General features: G+C 38.0%; 1 protein-coding gene across 2 annotated transcripts in view; it reads left to right on the top strand.

Annotated features, from left to right (window-relative positions):
- LOC124795215 (probable 2-oxoglutarate dehydrogenase E1 component DHKTD1 homolog, mitochondrial) overlaps window positions 1–22,710 on the top strand; it is a 355,821-nt gene that overhangs the window by 236,380 nt on the left and 96,731 nt on the right. For both annotated transcript variants that reach the window (XM_047259132.1, XM_047259133.1), the window contains exon 12: window positions 4,700–4,820. In XM_047259132.1, the coding sequence (XP_047115088.1) occupies window positions 4,700–4,820 (121 nt within the window). The remainder of the gene's footprint in view (window positions 1–4,699; window positions 4,821–22,710) is intronic.

Raw genomic sequence — 22,710 nt, 5'->3', positions numbered from 1 at the left:
AGCAGTGCCTATTAGACAGAAGGAGTCTGACAGCCAATCAGTTCCAGTCATTCCACCAGGAAGGAGGTAAACAACCTGTCTTGTCTGTTGTCCAACCATGCCTAGATGCTCAATACCATGGTTCGATTGCATCCGCATTGTTACTTTGTACCACGAAGGGCTCTCAACAAGGGGAGTGTCTAGGCATCTCGGAGTGAACCAAAGTGACGTTGTTCGGACATGGAGGAGATACAGAGAGACAGGAACTGTCAATGACATGCCTCGCTCAGGCTGCCCAAGGGCTACTACAGCAGTGAATGACCGCTACCTACAAATTATGGCTCAAAGGAATCCTGACAGCACTGCCACCATGTTGAATAATGCTTTTCATGCAGCCACAGGATGTCATGTTAAGACTCAAACTGTGCACAATAGGCTGCATGATGCGTAACTTCATTCCCGACGTCCATGGTGAGGTCCATCTTTGCAACCACAACACCCTGCAGCACAGTACAGATGGGCTCAACAACCAATGCATGTTGCATATGCCTTCAACCAGACAATCGTCGGAGACATGTTTGGAGACAACCTGGTCAGGCTAAATGCCTTAGACACACTGTCCAGTGAGTGCAGCAAGGTGGAGGTTCCCTGCTGTTTTGGGTGGCATTATGTGGGGCCGACGTATGCCGCTGGTGGTCTTGGAAGGCACCATAGTGGTTGCGCAGTACATGAATGCCATTCTCCAACCGACAGTGCAACTGTATTGACAGTGCCGTGATGAATTTGAGGATAGTATGCCATGACAAATACAGGTATACATCAATGCAAGAGGATGTGCTACTGGGTATCAAAGGTACTGGTGTGTACAACAATCCAGGCCACCATCTCTGAAGCTCTCGCTGTATGGTGGTACAACATGCAATGTGTGCTTTTCGTGAGTAATAAAAATGGTGGACATGATGTTTATGTTGATCTGTATTCCAATTTTCTGTACAGGTTCTGGAACTCTCGGAACCTATGTGATGCAAAACTTTTTTTGATGTGTGTATTTATTTATATTTATTGGTGATGGTATATATATTTACCCACAATACTGGAAAGTCCTATGAGGGAATACAAATAATGGAAGGAAAAGTATTGCCAATCACAGCAAAGTTCAGGTGCTGAATGTTTGACAGACACATTAACAAAGTTAAATTCATTGTTAACTATCTGGAAACTATTATCACTGCAACAATCTTGCCATTCATGTGCGTGTGTGTGCTTTTGTTAATCAGTTAGCTCTGATAAGGATGCCTATCTTGTTTACATGCTTGTCAACCACTCAAAACCTCAACTACTTGGTGGGTGGTTAACCTTACTCCTTTCATTATTTATAATCTGCATTTATGTTAAAATATATGGATGAATAATTATGGTATGTACAGCTTATTACCCACTTACATAACACCAGGAAAACCTAAGATGTGTGAACCACTCTAGAAATGCACAGTGCAGTATTCAAGACTTATGACAGCATACTGAGGAACCTACCACAGGTTTAGAAAAGCAGTGGCAATTGATACCCACATGGTCACATAGCTGAATGTGCAATGCATGAACTCCCAAGACAAAGAGCTGAGCCAGAAGCTGTTTGGCTCTGTACTTCATTAACAGCCATTGATTTGATGTGCCTAATCAGACTGATTGTGTTTTTCTGGCAAGTTATCACACCTGCCTATTCATATACTTAGGTAATTCCTCATCTCCACTACAGAAAGACTACAAAATAGGTTTAAAAATGTGATTTTCATACAATTTTCCATACCATCTTGGGTAAATGGAGTTGTAACAAAAATGGCATATGATAACACAAAATAATAACTGTGAAATACAGGATGAGAGAGTGTCCATCATGTAGGGCTCTCAAAACACAAGTAACACCAGGAAATATGATACTTGTCATTGGTGACTATTGAATTCATTACCACACTCTAAAAAAAATTTTAACGAATTGCACCATGGAGCACTTAACCAAATGGGATTGAAATCAGTAGATGTGATGTGTATGTACGGATAAATAAATGACTGCAATTTCAGAAAAATTGCATAGTTTATTCAGAAGAAAGAGCTTTGAAAATTGAGTCAATAACACACTGGTCCACCTCTGGTCCTTATGAAAGCAGGTATTTAGCTTGGCATTGATTGATGGAGTTGTTGGATGTCTTCCTGAGGGATATGGTGCCATATTCTGTCCAACTGGCACACTAGATCATCAAAATCCCGAGCTGGTTGGGGACCCTCCCCATAATGTTACAAACATTCTCATCTGGGGAGAGATGTGGTGACCTTGCTGGCCAATGTAGGATATGTTGAGCACAAAGACAAGCAGTAGCAACTCTCATCTTATTTGGGCAGCCATTATCTTACTGAAATGTAAGCTCAGGATGGCATGTCATGAAGGGCAACACAATGGGTTTTAGAGTATTCTCGATGTATCACTGTGCTGTAAGGGTGCCGTGGCTGACAACCAAAGGGGCTCTGCTAAGAAAATGCATGGCACTCCAGATCAACACTTGGGGTTCTCGACCCATATGGTGGGCGATAGTCAGGCTGGTATCCCACCACTGTTCAGGGCATCTCCAGACAAGTCCTTGCTGGCCATCAGGGCTCAGATTGAAGCAGTACTCATCAATGAAATCAGTTCTACTCCAGTTAATAAGATTCAAAGTCAAATATGTGTCTGGAGACACCCTGGACAGCAGTGGGATACCGATCCTGACTGTCACCCACCATGCAAATCGACAACCAGTAGTGAGGGTCTAGTATGCTATTTCTTTTCATAGCAGGACTACTTTGGTTGTCATCCTTGGCACCTTTACAGCACAGTGGTATGTTGATGATGTTCTATGCCCTATTTTGTTGCCCTTCATGGCAAGCCATCCTGGGCTTACATTTCAGCAACATAATGCCCACCCATATATGGTGGGAGTTTCTACCGCTTGCCTTGATGCTTTCCAGAACCTACCTCGGCATGCAAAGTTGCCAGATCTCTCCCCAACTAAGAACGTTTGGTGCATTATGAGCAGGGCCCTCCAACTGTATCAGGATTTTGACCATCTGATGTGCCAATTACACAGGATTTGGATCCATATCTCTTTGGAGAACATGCAATAGCTCTATCAATCAGTGCCAAACCAAATAACTGTTTTCATAAGAACCAAAGGTGGACCAACACGTTATTGATTGGCTCAGTTTGTGAAGCTCTTTCTCTTGTCTGTACATGTACATCACATCTATTGTTATCTGACCCATTCAGGTAATTCCTTTATGGTTATATGCTGACATGAAGACTTTAGTGCCAAGAGATTTTATTGGTAGTGATGTCAATGTTGCTATCTTATGTGTTTCATTTTAAAGATTTACATTTAAAAGACTGATGGAGCAAAAATGTGACATATTATTAACATTGCATCACTTCCTGATAAAAATTGTTCATTTGAATAAATAGCATATCCAACTTTGTATCATTATTTTCTCAAACATTTCTCTATCCATAAAAGGTTTAGTACTTTGAGGCCTTATACTCAGTGTTGGAAAGGAGTAACTGGAGAAATCCCTTTGTAGTGCGCAAAGGAAAGACTGAGCACGTATGACATGTTAATTAACGCAGCTCCGTACATGTGTAGTACCTATGGTGTGAAGTGGCACATTTATTGGATGTAGGAGACAGATATTGAATGGTCAGTCACAAAAGTAAGTTACAATCTTTATACAGTAGCCAGTATACAGAATTTAATCCAGGATGGCACTGAATAATTATGGGTACTTCTTTTTCATGTTTCAGTGGGGTGAATTGTGGCTTAATTTGAAACATCATGACCTGAGAAATTTGCACATGAGCTTACCTGGGGGGTTTCGGGCATAGTATCTAACATGACTGCTAATAATATAATAGAGGGAAACAATCCGCGTGGGAAAAATTTATCAAAAAACAAAGATGATATGACTTACCAAACGAAAGCGCTGGCAGATCAAAAGACACACAAACAAACACACAAACACACACCTGCCAGCGCTTTCGTTTGGTAAGTCACATCATCTTTGTTTTTTGATAAATTTTTCCCACGTGGATTGTTTCCCTCTATTATATTAATATCATTAATTTGAACCCAACAATTACGTTTGTTATTGTCACTGTTGCATTTCGAAATCTTTCCTGTCGTCTTATTTTCTCTTTGTGTTTTTGCCAGTAGTTTCACTTTGTATTCACCTTCTCCTTTTTACAGAATTTTGTGTGTATGTTTGTGTTTGTTTGTGTGTCTTTCGACCTGCCAGCGCTTTCATTTGGTAAGTCACATCATCTTTGTCTTTTGATAAATGACTGCTAATAATATTTATATAGGGAGAATCTGCTATTTCCCATGCAGTTCAACACTATAACTCCTTCATTTGTATAACATGATCCACAGGTACTACCACAGGAAAGATGATCAGAGATATGGAATAAGTCAAAACACATTTAAAAAATACATATGAACATAATATAGTTTTATACTATTCCATTTCTCCATGTGTAGAACAACAGCAAATAGAAATTATGATGATCTTTAACACCCATATTCATGTAGATTACTGCTACTTTATTGTTTATGTTTAGATCATGTTATAAACTCCTTGTGCTATGGGGAGAGCAGTTAAAAAATCAACTTTTTCTTCTGCTTCTTACAAAAAATTTCAGTCCATTCACTCACATCTACAAAAAACACATATCCAAGGACGCCTGAAGAAACTGGCTGATAGAAGCAACATTGACTGGTCTACAGCTGAAGCATTAGCATTTGGGTCTTTGTTATATCAAGGTAAGTTATTACTGTTACTGGCCAAAAGCTTACATGTTTAGTAGTATTTTTGTTGTGCCTGTCTGCAACTAAACATCTCTGCTATATATTGAGTATCAGTTCATCCATTTCATAATACTGTCATTGTTTCATCCTGGATTTTCCATTGTTTGATTTTAAGGTATTACTGCTTTGTTTTGCCATGTCAGTCACACTTAATAATATTTATTTTTAATCTGTTTAATGCATTGGTTTATATCAAGTTTTTTAAAATAAATAAAATTATGTTTGAAACAATCACTGGAAGAAATGTTCCTCTGTTAAAGCACAAGGTCCAACATAGTGAAACAAGTGATTGGACTAATGAAAAATAGACTTATGAGCTACTTAAATAAATATAATCTTCTCTGCAAGGAACAGCATGGTTCCAACCGGATAGAGGCACTGAAACCACAGTAACTCAGTTTACAAAAATTGTTCTTGAATCAGTAGACAAGGACAGTTGTGTAACTGGAATTTTCCTAGAACTATCAAAGGCCTTTGATACCATCAATCATGACATTCTTGCACACAAGTTGGAGTCTCTGGGAATCAGGGGAGTGGTAAATAAATGGTTCAAATCATACCTACATAACAGAGCACAGAGAGTAGAAATTTCATATAGCACATCCAAGTATGTGATAAATCACTTATCTGACCTACAGTATGTTAATATAGGAGTCCCATAAGGAAGTGTTCTGGGCCCAAAAGTTTTCTTAAATTATGTTAATGATTTCACACAATGTGTGAAGTGTGGAGAAAAAGTACTTTTTGCTGATGACAGTAACATACTGATTACCAACAAGACACCTGACCTGCTATTGGAAAAAGCCAATGAAGCACTAGCAGAAGTTTACATATGGCCTACAGTGAACAGAGTAACTCTCAACATTAAGAAAACAAACAGCACGTACTTTAGAACAAACAGGAAGCACAAGTCCATAAATTTAAAACTACACAACACTTCAATAACAGATGTAACTAACACCAAATTCCTAGGGGTGCACATCAACAGCCAACTAAAATTGAATGAACATGTCATGATTATCTCAAAGAGGGTCTCCACAGCATGCTACATGCTTAGAGTTCTTGCATCAGTATGCTCTGACATCTGTGTAAGGTCAGCTTACTTTGGTTAAGTGCATGCCGTCCTTAGCTACAGAATAATCTTTTGGGGAAATAGTACCCAGAATCTACAAACCGTTTTCAGTTTACAAAAGAAAGCTGGAAGAATAATGACAAAATGAAACAAATGGTCTCATTGCAAAGAATTATTTAAAAACCTGGTCATTCTGACTGTTCCCTGTGAGTTTATTTTTCAGACGATAATGTATATCAGAAAAAATCTTGACAATTATGGCTTGAATAACATTATTCGTGATCATAACACAAGGCTGAGTCATTGCCTCCATTTAAATAGAAAAAATAAGCTAAAACCTCAGAACAGTCTTGATTATCAAGGCATGATTATAATAAGCTGCCACAGAATATAAAAGAAGTTAGCAGTACATATTCTTTTAAAGAATCTGTAAAACTGTTGTTGCAAGAGCATTGTTTCTGCACCTTGGATGAATATCTTAAATGAAAACCAAAGAATTGTTGGGAACACCTAGGATAAGTTATACTTAACATCATTTTTTTCATTCATGTCTATTTATTTATGCCTATGTATTGATGTCTGCTAGTTCCATATCAACACACCTAGTATATTTATTTAAACAATATAAATTATCTTTTTTCATTTATGTAATAAGTATGCAGGTCTTTGTATTTATGTATGTTAGTTCTACATCAAAATATCTATGCTTATTAAACAATGTAAATGGCATTTGTTAAGAAAATAGACTTCATACCATAATTTGCACATTCACTGACGACATCCATGCAATGTATATTGTCTAAGGATGGAAAATAAATAAATTACAGATACTTGGATCCTGGTTATCATACACTGCTCAACAGAAAGACTTTGAAAGAACTAGGTCTCTTTATCTGACATTTCAAGAACAGTATTTTCTCCAAAATATTTGAACCAGTTGAAGAAAAATTTTTAAAGCATTGAAGGTAAACAGTCTACTGTTTGTTCCTGTCAGATCACAGAAGTTAAGTGCTGCCTGGCTGGGCTAGCACTTGGATGGGTGACCATCCGGTCTTCCGAGCACTGTTGGCAAGCAGGGTGCACTCAGCCCTTGTGAGGTAAACTGAGGAGCTATTGATTGAGAAATATTGAGTCCAGTCTCAGAAACTGACATATGGCCAGGAGAGTGGTGTGCTGACCACATGCCCCTCCATATCCGCATACAGTGACACCTATGGGATGAGGACAACATAGCGGCCGGTCGGTACCATTGGACCTTCATGGCCTATTTAGAAGCAGTTCAGTTCTAGTTTTAGCAAGGGTAAAGAATGGATATCTCCTGGGATTAAAGTATCTTGTACAAATAAGAGAACTCTACTTAATTCAGAGGAGAAATGTGGTCTACAGTTGAAACTTCATCACCATCGGTGTTGTAAAACCTTCCAGCCTGTTATTAAAAAAAGCAAAATATAAGTACTACACATTAAAAAGATTTTCCATGGACAAAGCAAGAACAGTTTGACGTATTAATTAAACAACAAACAAACTAAATAGTGATCCAAATTAAACTAATTGCTCAGAATATAAATCTGGCAGAAATGGTGACACATTATGAACTTTGGTCACCAGATTCAGTGATTACTTCCTCACAGTGGCACAGATAATGCACCCAGTAATAAACTATCAAATATAGATGCATTAGATTTACATTGGCACCATCAACAAACATGTTTCATAAACACAATTCCTAAGGAGATTGCAAAATTTATCATGTCACTAAAAAGCAATTATTCTGCTGACTATGAAGATGTTTCTAGCAGAAATCTTGTGTTGACTTTGTGGGTACCTGACCATCAACAATGCATATCTGAGGTAATAAGAATCTTTGGTCAGTGGTTGAGCTTCCATTATGGGGTGGTGGGTAAAAATTATTTTCTCTGGTATTTAGTTTATAAGTTGAAATGTTTTGTAGTCTTGTACAATTTTTGGATACCACAACCCCTGACAAGTGCCTAGAAACTATTTGTATGGTCAGAAAGCAATGGAGAATATGCTGTTCATTGTCTACAGTCCACAGGTCCAATATTTAGCTCACTGACACTAAAATAAAAAGTTCTAACACTCTGAGAATAATGTAAAGGAGCCAGGAGCCATAACAATAAATAAAGGTCTGCTGTCATTTAACTGTTCAATATATTGTGTCTAAATTTCACATGCACACGTATCAATTTTGAAAATTGTGAAAGCTTGTCTTATCATACTTAGCATAATTCAGAGACAATTTCTTCTCTTTGTTCCTGATTATGTAAAGTTAATTGCTTTCCTTGAAGTGGGGAATAATCTTGGACATTTGCCACACAGTTTTCCATAATACAGCAGGTGGCACACAGAACAGAACACCAAATGACAGGTTTTCCAGATAAGTTCTTAATCCAAGTACATTCACTTTTACACTGTTGCACAAGATACATATGATATATCATTTGACTGAAACAAAAGAATGTCAGTCATCTTCAAAGCCATCTGAGGCTTAAGTGGCCTCTATCACATACAAAATAATGGTACATTCTGTAGCAGAGTTTAGCACCTTCCAGTACGATTGACAATGATCAAATAAGCTCCCAGGTGTAGACACCACATTCTTTATACAGGGTGTACATAAAGCCTGGGAACACTTTCAATTTTTTATTGCACAAGAACTAAACATTGTATAGATGTCATACATATTGCATTTGAAAGAGAAACTCTGAAAGTTTTTTTTACAAACATTTGATATGCGAACCATGGGTGACCCAGAAGATGTCAATATGGTAATCGAATTCTTGCCATACACATCCCAACATGGCATCATCAACTGTGGCAGTCACTTCCCGTATTCTCTCTTGGAGCTCTGCTACATCACATGGTAGAGGCGGTACATACACCAGGTCTTTAATGTCTCCCCACAGAAAAAAGTCACACGGAATGAGATCTGGTGATCGGGGAGGCCATTTTATGAAACAGCTCTCCCCTTCTGTAGTACGGCCAATTCATCGATGTGGCTGCTCCGTGTTCAGATACCCATGAACTTCATGATGAAAATGGAGTGGAGCTGAAAGATGAAGGGAGAGTCCATTTGCATTTGAGGCATCAGCCATTGCTGCAACATTTCCAAGTAGGAATATCCAGTGACAGTGCTCTTAGCGAAGAAGAATGGCAATACTGTGTTTGACCTGACAAGGCACAAATAATATTTACCTTTGGGGAATCACACTCAGATGCAATGCAATCGTGTGGATGCTTTGTACTCCAAATTCCTTGTTGGTGGCTTCTTACTGTACTTGGTTCTAAATATCCATTGAACAGTTGTAGCACACTTGTTTTTGTCGATCTCCAACACACAGAAGGCTTACTCTACACCTGAACTCACCATGTTTGCGATTAGCACAAACTATTGGCAAATTTCCAAACCATGCTGTGGCAGTATAAATGAAAAAAAACTTCAAAATGACATATGTTTGATATCTGTACAATTTTTGGTTCTAGTGCAATAAATAATTGAAAGTGTTCCCAGACTTTATGTACACCCTGTATATGCTCAGTGTGGATGGCAAAGATAACACTTGTTCCAAAACTGCTTCCATCGTTGGCAGCAGCGCTCAGTCAACACTCTTTATGACTATCATATTATTTGTATTGTTGTTAGCTGAAGACTAATAATGGTACCAATTTTTCTCTAAGTAAATATTTATTTATAAAATTCTTGGCCCCATAACTCTTAAATTTTGAACTCCAGAATTTTTCATTTGGAACCGAGGGTCAATGGTGGCCTCTGAACTGCCCCTTGTTTTAATTTCTACACCTTTGTAAAATTACAATATTTTCCTGAAACTTGGTACAGCTTCATTATTACTTATTGTAAATATAATGGTCACAGTGGCCATCTGTATTTTGTAACTTAATAATGAAGATTAGTTAACCTAATTTGTTTTTAAAATTTTTTTGTATGAAAACTGGTTTTTTCTAAATAATTCAAAAGGTGAATGAGGTAGCTTCTGGACAGAAGTAGGACTTTGTAACTATAATATTTTGTGTCTATAAGCTTCTCAAAAAAGTAGAGTAATTCAAAAGGGTTAGCTTCTTAAAATTTTCTGCCATAAGTTTTATCTGATAAACTGCATCTGATTCCAAAATGAGATCTTTCTAGCTTTAATATTATGCACCTCTTGAAATTTAACAAAAAGTAGATTTTCGAAGGAACTGATTAGTGAACTATGCATGGATTCACAATATTTGACCTTTTCATAGTCTTACACAATCTTGCCATGTTTTGAAGCAATAGTTAATATTTTAATTCTGTAGAATTTTATGCTACAATCTCTTTGTTAGCAGCTTGCGGCATATGCTAGGTTCTATTGTCCTGATCTTGGCCAAGTGATGAGGAAAAATCAGTCCTTCATGCACCTCTCCATGCATGCTTGCTTTCTTGCAGCATGAGAAGAGTATCTCTGATGTTATGAGTCTGGTGTGTGCTGTTATAGCATATACACACATCTTGTATCTCCATATTAAGCAATATATTGCGTATGATTTCCATTCATCTGCTCTCTGCATTTCACTACAACAATGGGGTCATACTACAGTTGCTGCTCTTTTGAACAACAGGTATGAGAAAGTCACTATCTTGGTGATCCACATAATTTTGTTTGTTACATGGACAAGTCTATGTTATGTGTGAAACTGGAAAGTGACTTCCTTACATGTCATACTATGGACTACAACAATTATGCATGTGTGCACCAAGAATGTGTAATGACTTCCAACTTCTTCACAGATTTTGGTGGCAACTTCAATGCTTCCTGGAACTGACAGGTCAATATCCTGTCAACAACTTCAGGTCTACACGGTAGCCCCCCTCACTTGGTTTTATTGATTTGTCCATGTCAGGCACAACCCAGCTGAATCTGTTCATAACCTCAGGCAGGGTCCAGCTGGCTGAGCCATGTGAGAAGATGTTTCAACTGCCATCTCCCTCAGAGCACATGCCCCAGAACACCAACAACAGTTTTTTAAGGAGCATATACACAACAAAGTTCTCGTCCTGAGCTACCACCATTCCAGTGGTAACATCCAGCAACCTGGTTTGAAACAAATGACTACATCCTACAAAGCCAAGGCATCTTCAAAAATAAGTCAAATTCATCTCTGTATTGAGCAACATAAGAAATCATGCTCACATTATCAGTGATGTCATGTTAGCACCACTGGCAGACAGTAAGTATGATACAACCAAAGGGGCATTGCTTCACTCGTGTTTTCGTGAGAAAACATCAGAGCATCATTTGTAACAGGTGGTTTACAAGGGCACACCCAGCAATGGAATGCCAGCTTTGACGACATCTCCATACACCTGCCCCTTTATGTCTCATGCCAGACATCATGGCTCCTCAAACTACCACCAGAACTACAAATGGCAATGATCTCAGATAAAAACAAAACATTGGAATGCTAGTTAGACCTGGTTCACAGACTTTTTGCAATCCTGCAGCAACAGCAATACACAGATATACTAGACACGATGACCACCACGAATACATTCTCTGCATGGTAAACTGCCATACCCACTAGCAGTCAATGCAATCCATGCAGTTGCATACACTGATGACAGTGATATTATTAACCTCTGCCACAAGGCCACTGACCTTCAGCTATGCCAACCCCATCCACACCAAACAGTAACATATTAATTATAATATTGTATTAGGTACCGAAAGCTAGTTGAAACCAGACATAAAAAGTAGTGAAATTTTGAACTTGGATTGGATCATGTTTAGGAAGGATTGGACTGATGCTATGGGAGTTGGTGTGCTCACTGCAGTTAAAAGCTGTTTAAATGCAGTTGAGATCAATACTGGGTTGGACTGTGAAATGGTCTGGATAAGGCTGTCAATCAGACAAAGATTGACCATTGTGTTAGGTTGTTTTTATAGACCACCAGCATCCACAACAAATGTTGCAGAATATTTCAGGGAAAGTCTTGAGTACATAGGAAATAAATATCCAAATTATCCATTAGTTATAGGTGGAGACTTTAATCTGGCATCCATTGACTGGGAAAATTACATGTTTATCACAGGGGGCAGAAGCAAAGACTTGTGTGAAGTTATTCTAGGAGCACTCTCAACTTACAACCTTGATCAATTGGTTAGAAACCCAACTCAACATGGGAATGTATTAGATATCTTGGCAACAAACAGACCTGATCTTTCTGAGGAAGTTAATCTAGAAGAAGTTATTAGTGACCATAATGTTGTTGTGGCTTCTATGTCAGTGGAAGTCGCAAAAAAACCAAAGAAACAGTGTCGAGTTTTCTTGTTTGGGACAGCAAATAAAAGTGTCATTAATGAATACCTTCATTGTCAGCTCCAAGCAATCACTGCGGGACACAAAGATATTGAGCATCTTTGGTCGGAATTTAGAGGTATTGTCCTCCATGTGCTAGAGAAGTATGTGCCTAGCAAAAATATAGGGGAGGGAAAGGGTCCACCTTGGTGCAACAAACATATTAGGAAGATGCTGAGAAATCACAGAATTTTGCACAGTCATTTTAAACATAGTCACTGCCCTGTTGACAAACAGAAATTATGCGAAATGAAAGCAGCTGTCAGAAGGACAATGAGAGATTCCTTTAACAAATTTGCAAGCAATATTTTATCTGCAGATTCTAAAAATAACCCCAAAAAATTTTGGTCATACATAAAATCTATGAATGCTACAAATAATTCAATACCTTCTGTTGTTGACAGTATGGATAATGTAACTGATGATATTAAACAGAAAGCCGAAATTCTAAACCTAGCTTTCAAAAACTCATTTATGGTAGAGGACTGCAGCACCATTCCCCCTTTCGATTATCGAACAAACACAAGGATAGCTGACATAGTGTTTAGTGTATCTGGGATTGTAAAACAGCTAAGATCCTTAGATGCCAGAAAGGCATCTGGCCCAGACGATATCCCCGTAAGATTATATGTTGATTATGTTACAAATATAGCACCATTCTTATCCATCATGTATCAGAGATAATTGGAACAGTGGAAAGTTCCATGGGACTGGAAGAAGGCCCAAATCATAGCAATCTATAAAAAGGGTAGAGAACTGGATGCACAAAATTACTGGCCAATTTCACTGACATTGATTTGTTGTTGAATCATGAAACGTATTTTGTTTTCAGCCATAATGACCTTTCTAGACTCTGAGAAGCTCATCTTCAGAAACCAGCACAGTTTTAGGAAACAGCAGTCATGTGAGACACAGCTGGCCCTCTTTGTGCATGATATACAACAGGCTCTAGATACCAGCTCCCAGGTTGATGCCATATTTCTCGACTTTCAAAAGGCGTTCAACTCAGTTCTGCACTGTCGCTTGCTCCAAAAAGTACATGCTTACAGTCTATCTGATGACATATGTGGTTGGATAGAAAGTTTCCTAACAGACAGGGAGCAGTATGTCATCCTGAACAGAGTGACTTCAACAGAAAAAAGCATAACTTCAGGTGTGCCCCAGGGCAGCGTAATAGGTCCGCTGCTTTTTACGATTTACATAAACTATCTGGTTGATGGTATTGACAGCAGAATTTGTCTGTTTGCCGATGATGCTGTAGCCTATGGGAAAGTAGTATCACACAAAAGTTGTGAACAAATCAATGAGGATTTGCAGAAAATTAATGTGTGGTGTAATGACTGACAGCTATCTCTTAATATTAGTAAGTATAACCTACTGCATATATCAATGCAAAAATCCCCATTAATCCACGAGTACAAAATAAATGCCCAATCTTTGGAAGCGGTAACATCCGTCAAGTATCTGGATGTGACTATTTGAAATGATCTCAAATGGAATGATTAGATTATACAAGTAATGGGTAAGGGGAACTCTAGATTGCAATTTATTGGTAGAATCCTGAAGCGAGGCAGTCCTTCAACAAATGAAATAGCTTACAATACATTAGTTCATCCAGTCTTAGAGTATTGTTCGTCTGTATAATATCCTTACCACTTGGGTCTGATTCAAGAGATGGAGAAGGTCCAAAGATGAGCGGCAAGATTCATGACTGGTACATTTAGCAATCATGAGAGCATTACAAATCTCATAGAAAGTTTGAAGTGGGACACACTTGCAGGTAGACGACGCACTAAACGGAAGGGACTGCTCACTAAATTCTGAAATCCAGTCTTCACCGAGGATGTAGAGTACATATTATTACCACCAACTTTCAAATCACGCAATGATTACCATTCAAAGATAAGGGAAATTAGAGCTCGTACTGAGGGGTTCAGACAGTCGTTTTTCCCTCGCGCGATCTGCAAGTGGAACAGAAGGGGGGAAAAAGGACTTTGGCACAAATTGTGCCCTCCGCCACACACCACTTGATGGCTAGTGGAGTATATATGTATATGTAGGTGTAGATGTAACATTCTACACACAGGCAGGTCATCACAATCAAGTCTGTGTTGGCTCTACTCTTGCTTCAGTGATGAGCAACTGCTCCACGCCATGCAACCACCCAGATATAAGACACAATCCAAATTGCAGCACACAGTGGCAACACTCATAGTTCAAAAAAATGGGCCAAACTAGGTTTGTCCCAACTCTAAGTGACAATGGTGGACTCTACATGATATATTAATCAACAAATCTATAATTTCCTCATAAGGAGCAAACAGTAAGAATATTGTGTTTATTAGATAACAAGAAATTTTTGTAGTGGCCTCTTTAAGGATTGCCCAGTTCTTACACTCACTCCACAGTGCATTTACTGATGGTTTTTGTTGCCAACAGTAAAAATCAGTTACAGCTGAACTGCAGTCTTAATAATTTCAATACAAGACCCAAAAATATGTCCATGTAGACTTGTCTAGGATTTTGAGTGAAGTCATAAAATATGGGGCAAAGGTAATGAATGAACCTCCATCCAACATAAAGTGAGAAATTAGAAATCACAACCAATTAAAAAAATTAATCATACCTCATGAACCACTGTATTCACATATTTAACAATGTGAAACACAGCATTATTATGAATACTTGTACTTACTACATAATTAACAGAAATTTTCAGTCCTCGAGTCCAGATATTCAGATAATATATACAAAGAATATATTATGAAAAGGACAGATTGCTACTCACCAAAATAGAGGAGACATTGAGTCAGAGACAGCTTCAAGCGAAACACTGCTGTATATCTGGACTTTCGGCCAAAAGACCTTCTTCTGAAGTAGAAAACATATGAACATTCACACAAGCACAGCTCACACATGCATGACTACTGTCTCTGGCCACTATATAGTAAGTATCAGTGTTCATTCTAAAGCTGAATAACAATTACTCACATACTGTAGTGATGACTGTGTATTTAACTATGCTGTTTGAAAAATTCTGATATAATCTGATAAATAATAGATTACTAATGGAAGATAAACATCAGTTACTTAATATAACTAGATCAGTGGCAACTTTTGTTTTAATTTACTAGGATCTGGCATAAGCATAAACAACATTGGCCAGTATAGTGATCATTTATTGTCAGTATGGTGTACAAATTAGGTTTCTGTAATTTAGTTGCTTTTTGGTAATGCATACCTTGGGTCATTCTGCAATACTGAAGGGTCTCCTTATTTATGGGATCTATGGGACATGATGAATGAATGAATAAGATGTATAAAATACGAAATGGAAGTGGAAAAAATTTAGGATTAAAGGAAACCAATAACCGAATGGTAGAAACTTAGAGTACAGGTACAGGTATACATACACACACACACACACACAAGTAAATAAATAAATAAACAAATTAAATAATCCTTTAAAGGGATAGAGTACATACACACACAAACACACACACACACACACACACACACACACACACACACACACACACACACACACACTGAGTGAAGTGGTGGGTCTGGCACTATTTACAAAATATTCATTGAGAGTATCCCAGTCAATAGGGTACTGTTTTCTTTATTGAATTTATTAATAACAATCCTGGCTACTTTACCTTTATTTTTTGTGCAGTGGACCCATGATAGTGATAATTTTATCCAGTATATACTGGCACTTGGTGGTGAATCTGTAATTTATAGGGATGGTTTGAAAAGTTCTCAGAACAGAATAGAATAAAAATACTTACAGCACTAAAACATTTTTTATTTCTCAATGTAGTATCCTTGTAGATTAATGCACTTGGTCCAATGATGTTCCAGTGTCTTGATCCCATCCCGAAAATGAATTTCCTCCAGGCCTGCAAAATAGTCATCAACTCCAGCTATCAATTCTCCGTTTGAAGTGAATCTTCATCCACCTAGAAAAATTTTCGGTTTTAGGAAGAGATGGAAGTCTGATGGAGCCATATCAGGTGAATAAGGCAGATGTGGCAAGAATTCATACCTTAGTTCATGTAATTTTGCCATGGTGACGGCAAATGAGTGCGTGTGCACGTCAAGACTCATGGCACCCATCTCGCAGATAATTTTTTCATTTCTAATTCTTCAATTAAAATGTGATATACCCTTTCACATGACATCTGGCAAGCGTGAGAAATTTCATGCACTTTCAATGGATGACCCTCCATGACCAATTTGTGCACTTCTGCAGTGATTTGTGGTATAGTGACACATCTTGGCCGAACACTGCATGGATCATCATCTAAGCTCTACTGACCAAATTTAAATTCATTTGTCCACTTGGCAATGATTGAATATGAAGGAGCAGAGTCCGCCAGTGTATTCTGGAAATCGGCATGATTGACCTCTGCTTTTATACCTTTCTTTATGAAGTACTAAATCACTGCTCAAATCTCGGTTTTTTTCCATCTTCGCAAATCACTATGCGGGAACAACAACAGAGCCACATCACCAGCCCACCTCTCTTCCAAGTGCACTAACATGGCATGTGTTTAAAGGCAACAATCCAATGAATATCACGTGAACAACTTGTTGCGACAGCACTGACCTCTTGTGGTCATTCCGAGAACTTTTTGAACCACCCTCATACATTTTTGTTTGTCTTTATTCTGAGTGTTGGTGTAACCGCACATCTAATGTCTTCAGTGACAATGCATTTCAATGCTGTAGTGTGACACTCATTTCTTCCTCAATTAAACAAAAAATACGAAGAATTCTTCCACAAGAGTATACCTCCATTTGATTACCCTGTATGTGCAGTTACACTCATGCAATTCCACAAAGAAATGCTTAGATATCAACCATGACCATAATATCCTCCTTCCATATCTGCTTGTCTCTCTGAAAGTTGCAGGGGCACCCCATGCACTAACAAAATGTTTGTGGACACTGTATAGTTTTAAGTTTCTCTCGTGTAGTATAATATTGAATATTTCTCAGGAATGCAGCCAAATGGCATTGGCCAGCAGGGAAGATATTTCAGCAAACTAAGTTCTTGTGATCTTCAGATGTTCCCTGATGACTGATTTTTTTCTGTGGGGTGCTGCCTTTATATCACCTCTCCTCACCGAGAGCTTCCAGCCAGCTGGCTCTGGCTATGAACCTGGTACAATGGCGAGCAAGTACGACATCAGAGGCCTTGACATCAGTGGCCTCAACATCAGGGGCCTCAGTCACATTGCAGCAGGTACTGAATGCAGGTCTCTGCCAGTATGATGACTATGCACCCTCATCTTCTTCAATTACCATGATGGGAACAGATTTTTCACATAGATTGCCACTGTTCTTTGATCATGCTTGAGACTGGTCCCAGGCCTTTCTTAATTGAAAGTCACTGTCTTTATTTTTGTAGTTCATTAAGTACTTAAATCTCTACAGACACTTTTAGAATACAGTCCTAGAGGGGGTTGCCTTGATGGATCATTGAAACAATTTGATGCCATTGTAATTCATTGAATGTCCATGGAGGATGCAGTGCTCTGTCACAGCAGACTTTGTCAGCTGTTCATTGTCTGTGTGAGGTTTATGCTCAGTGCATCTCTCCTACACTGTTTGGATAGCCTCACCTATATACTTTTTCCCACACTGGCAAGAGATGCAGTAGTCTCCCAGTGTCCAGAGTCCTAGGTCATTCCTGACTAATCTCAAAAGACTTTTGTCTTGGCTGGTGGTGGAACATGCACTTGATATTATTTTTTCAGAGTAGTCTTCTGATTATCGCTGATATGTTCCCAACATGTTGCATAATCACCATTGCAACAGGTTTCTCTTTATCCTCAGTAGGTTGTGGTCTCGGCTTCTGAGAGTTATTGGAACCGTTTGTACAGAACATGACCTGTAGGTGCTGCAGTTTGGCTACTAGGCTGCCATGGTCCAAGATTTTGTGTACTCTGTGGACTAGTGTGTTTAGGACACCTTCTCATCGTGAAGGGGCATGACAGCTGGAGACATGCAAGTACAAATCTGTACATGTGTGCATTATGGTAGAAACTGTATCCCAGTGTGCCATGTGGTAATCACTTGATGAGCACATCCAAATATGGAAGTTAATTTTTTCTTCTACTTCCATCATGAATTGGATGTTCTGGAGAAGTGATTTAAGCATTGAAGGAAGTCTTGTAAGTGATGTTATCCATACTGTTTATGAATGTATCACCTACATAAAAAAGAAAAGCATGAGGGCTTGTAGACTGTTGACTCCAGGACTACTACTTAATGTGCCTCCATGAACATATTGGCCACCATTAGTGATAGCAGGCAGCCCATAATTACTCCATATGGTTGTTTGTACAGACGGAACATGATAGTCTAGCAGCCAAACTGCAGCACCTACAAGCTATGTTCTGTACAAACAGTTACAGCAACTGCCAGATGCAGAGTACTGTAAGACAGAAGGAGCCAAGACCACAGCCTACTGAGGATGAAGGAAAACCTATTCATGTGACAGCTATCCCATACATCAGAAACTCGTTATCAAAACTCAAAAGAATACTCTGTAAATGTAATAGTAAGTGCATTTTCACCCACCAACTAAGGTGAAAGGCTTGTTGGAATCAGTCGAGGATGACCGAAGAACTGCAGAAACCTGGAGTCTACCACATCCCTTGCCATTGCATAAAAATGTATATAGGTCAGACTATCTGGATGTAACAGGATAGGTACACTGAACATAAACACCGCACTGACAATGAACAGCTGACAAAGTCTGCTGGGGTAAAGCGCCGCATGTCCCATGGACAGCAACAAGTTGTTGCAACAATCCAAACCTGGGAGTGTACCCTAACAGAGGTTGTAGAGAGTCAACTATATGGTGAACTAATAAATAAAGACATTGGCTTTCAATTAAGTCAGGCCTGGGACATAGCCTTGAGCATGGTCAAAGTGCAGCAGAAATCTTTCTGTAAATCTGCTCATGTCATGGCAACTGAAGAAGATAAGGATACATTAATGTCACACCAGCAGAGACCTGCATCCGCTGCTGGCCGCAACGTGACTGCGGACCCTGAATCAAGCCCCCGTTTTCACACTTCCCCAACGACCACACCAAGTCTGCACTCAGAGCTGGTGCCCAGCTGAAAACAACTAGTCATTAGGAACATCTGAAGATGACAAGTTGGTTTGCTGAAATGTCTTGCCTTCTGGACAGTGCCACTTCACTGAAAAACATTCAAAATTAGTCAATCCTTTTTTTCCTCTCCAGGCCTCTAATAGAACTGAAATGGACCAGGAACCAAAAACATACAAATTAACGAATGGGATTATTTATATGGGACATATGACTTGCCAAGTATAAGATGTGCTGAATGGACAGCCATGTAGGAAACACAATAACTAGATAAATGTTTAGGCAAAACTGTCCTTAAGAGCTAATGGACACCAGTTCCATACAACATTACTGCTGTCGTGACAGTGTCTATCATTACTAGTTAACAATGCCTTAAACATTTCAGTCCAAACAAAATTTCTGCCTCTGTGTGTGGCAATTCACCTACTTTGTTTCTTCGTTTGTTGTCCTCGGTGTCGACATACTGCATTGCTACACTGGCTGAAAAATGGGTTGTGGATTCCAACACTGACTACTGTAAGTAATGTAGCTGACAGGTGCACAGTTGTGTTTCATCGTACTTTAATTTCACTGTTCACAACCTCCTAATAATACACAGTTATATGGCCAGTGCTCTGTTGTTTAACTTTCGATAAGCCTCATTAATAGTGTGCATGCAAACCTCCAAATACTGCTACAGTAGTTTCCTGTTGAACATCTACGAGCAGTAAAAACCTAACCACAAAGTTCACAGTTCAAGGAGCAGACACTTCCCTTGTTTTTAACACATGGCCTAATTGTGTAACACTTATTTCACAGTTAAGTTGAAGCATTGTTAGTGTTCTGACCAACGTAGGCTCCTCATCTGAAACTGGGCCATGGACTGACTGTCTCAGGAGCAAAATTGGGCCCTTATATACCTTCACAATAACAGGTACTGAAACTAACTACACATTGTTCGAAGTTAAACTTACAAAAATTACAGTTAAAACTTAACTCATTCAATTAACTGAACACGTCAAAAAATTCGTTCCTTTTAACAGTTCCTTCTACTACAAGGGTTAGGCTAAATTATTTGTTTAAATAATGAAATTAACATATATAGTTATGCAAACAATACTTTTGACAAAAATGTTAATTACTGGTGTTAAATTCCTTAAAACCTTTCTCTTTTATGAAAATACAGATTATACTCACTTATGTAAATGCAATTAGTTCAAAAATGAAAAAAAGAATTTAAGTAAACAGATTGCAAAACAAGAGGGGAAGAAAAGTTCCTTCTACTACAAGGGTTAGGCTGAATTATTTGTTTAAATAATGAAATTAACATATATAGTTATGCAAACAATACTTTTGACAAAAATGTTAATTACTGGTGTTAAATTCTTTAAAACCTTTCTCTTTTATGAAAATACAGATTATACTCACTTATGTTAATGGCAATTAGTTCAAAAATTAAAAAAAGAATTTAAGTAAACAGATTGCAAAACAAGAGGGGAAGAAAAGTTCCTTCTACTACAAGGGTTAGGCTGAATTATTTGTTTAAATAATGAAATTAACATATATAGTTATGCAAACAATACTTTTGACAAAAATGTTAATTACTGGTGTTAAATTCTATAAAACCTTTCTCTTTTATGAAATACAGATTATACTCATGTATGTTAATGGCAATTAGTTCAAAAATGAAAAAAAGATGGCAAAACAAGAGGGAAAAAAAAATATCCCAGCTTGTTTTGTCACACATGGATTGAAAATTAACACGCTACCTCCAGTCACACACATGTTGTTCTTTTAGTGAACAGTTACATTTATCCCAAATATCTCTGTTGTCAATTTGTCATTTTGGACAGCTTATGTGAACTTCACTACTTTTCAGAAACACATACTGTTTTGACACTTTTTTGCAAATGATTCTATAGCTGGTCGCAAATAATTTCATCTGAAGTGACAGGCATTTGAATCCCGCACTCAGACATCAGCACTGATATATACATGGTATGTATGTAATGCAATCCTGAGCCATTTAGGTGTCTCTTACAGCTTTGAGCATATGGTAGAAATGTAGGGTATCACACCCATAGTTGGTTACAGGAATATTGAAGAATCCATTAAAGATTTCCACAGAACTTAACATCAGAGATGCACAGTTCATATTAGGAACAAAGCTGCACATTGTGAACCTTATCAAATTACCATAAGCAACACTGGTCATTCATGTGTGATGTATAAGGACAAGTAAAAAATTTGTAGGCTTTGGATTGAAATATTGTGTTTCTACATAAAAATGCATTTATTTTTCAATGTAGTCCCCTTTTCTGTAGCTCTACTTCTTCCAATATTTTTACAGTGAGTACAATCCATTCTTCAAGCGCAGTTCTAAAAGTCTGCAAATACCTGTCTATAGCTGCCATAAACCTTTCATGAGACTCAAAAAGTTTTTCAGTAATAAATTTCTTAAGATGTACAATTTGTTGGAAGTCAGAAGGGCCCATATCTTGTAGACAAGGTGGATGTTCCAATAAATAGTATTTAAAATCCCTCAGTTATCCCACTGTCTTAAACGCCTCTGGGGAAACAAGCATTGCTCTGATGGAACATAATTTATTTTGTTTATTTAATTTTAATTTTCTTTTATACATTTTGCAAACTATGCCTCTCCTTGCTTATTTCTTAATCCAAACGATACAGTTGATTTGCATAGCATTCATCACTCATTGTTTTACACTCCATAAGTTCTTCAATAGGCAGACATCGTTTTCCCATCCCAGAAGATATTGGCCACACTTTTGTGGCAGATGAATTCTGCCTTCTACCTCTTTCTTTTGATTAGTTATGATGTAGCTATTTGATATAACTTGTATGATCCAAAACCATTTTGTGTGTTTTCTCAAATTTCTAATCTGTGTTTGGAGATTTGGGACATTAATCATGTGAATCACCTGCAAGAAAGTTATGGTATATTTGAATACACCATTATTTATTTGCTTGGATTTTAAGAATGTGCAGTGTTCGAGTTTGTCAATGTGAAGCAACATACACAAAATGCTTGTTTTAAAAATTCTGTATAAATAATACCAGTCCACAGATTAAGTTGACACCTGACATATTCTGTTACAAAACATGTGCTAACACAGCAATAAGAAAATTCTGTTTGAATCACTGTTGTCTCTATGCTGGACTGAGATATTTGTCTTTTTCCCACCTACACATTTGTGCTTGAAAACTGTGTTGCAGATGAAAATTACATTTTATTTATTATACTGAATTCCTTACAGGGTATACTTCAGGTACAGTAGCGT

This window comes from Schistocerca piceifrons, chromosome 4 (assembly GCF_021461385.2).
Source record: "Schistocerca piceifrons isolate TAMUIC-IGC-003096 chromosome 4, iqSchPice1.1, whole genome shotgun sequence".
NCBI classification, from domain to species: Eukaryota; Metazoa; Arthropoda; class Insecta; order Orthoptera; family Acrididae; genus Schistocerca; species Schistocerca piceifrons.
Note: the sequence above shows the minus strand (reverse complement) of the source record. Positions and strands in the feature narration are given on the sequence as shown.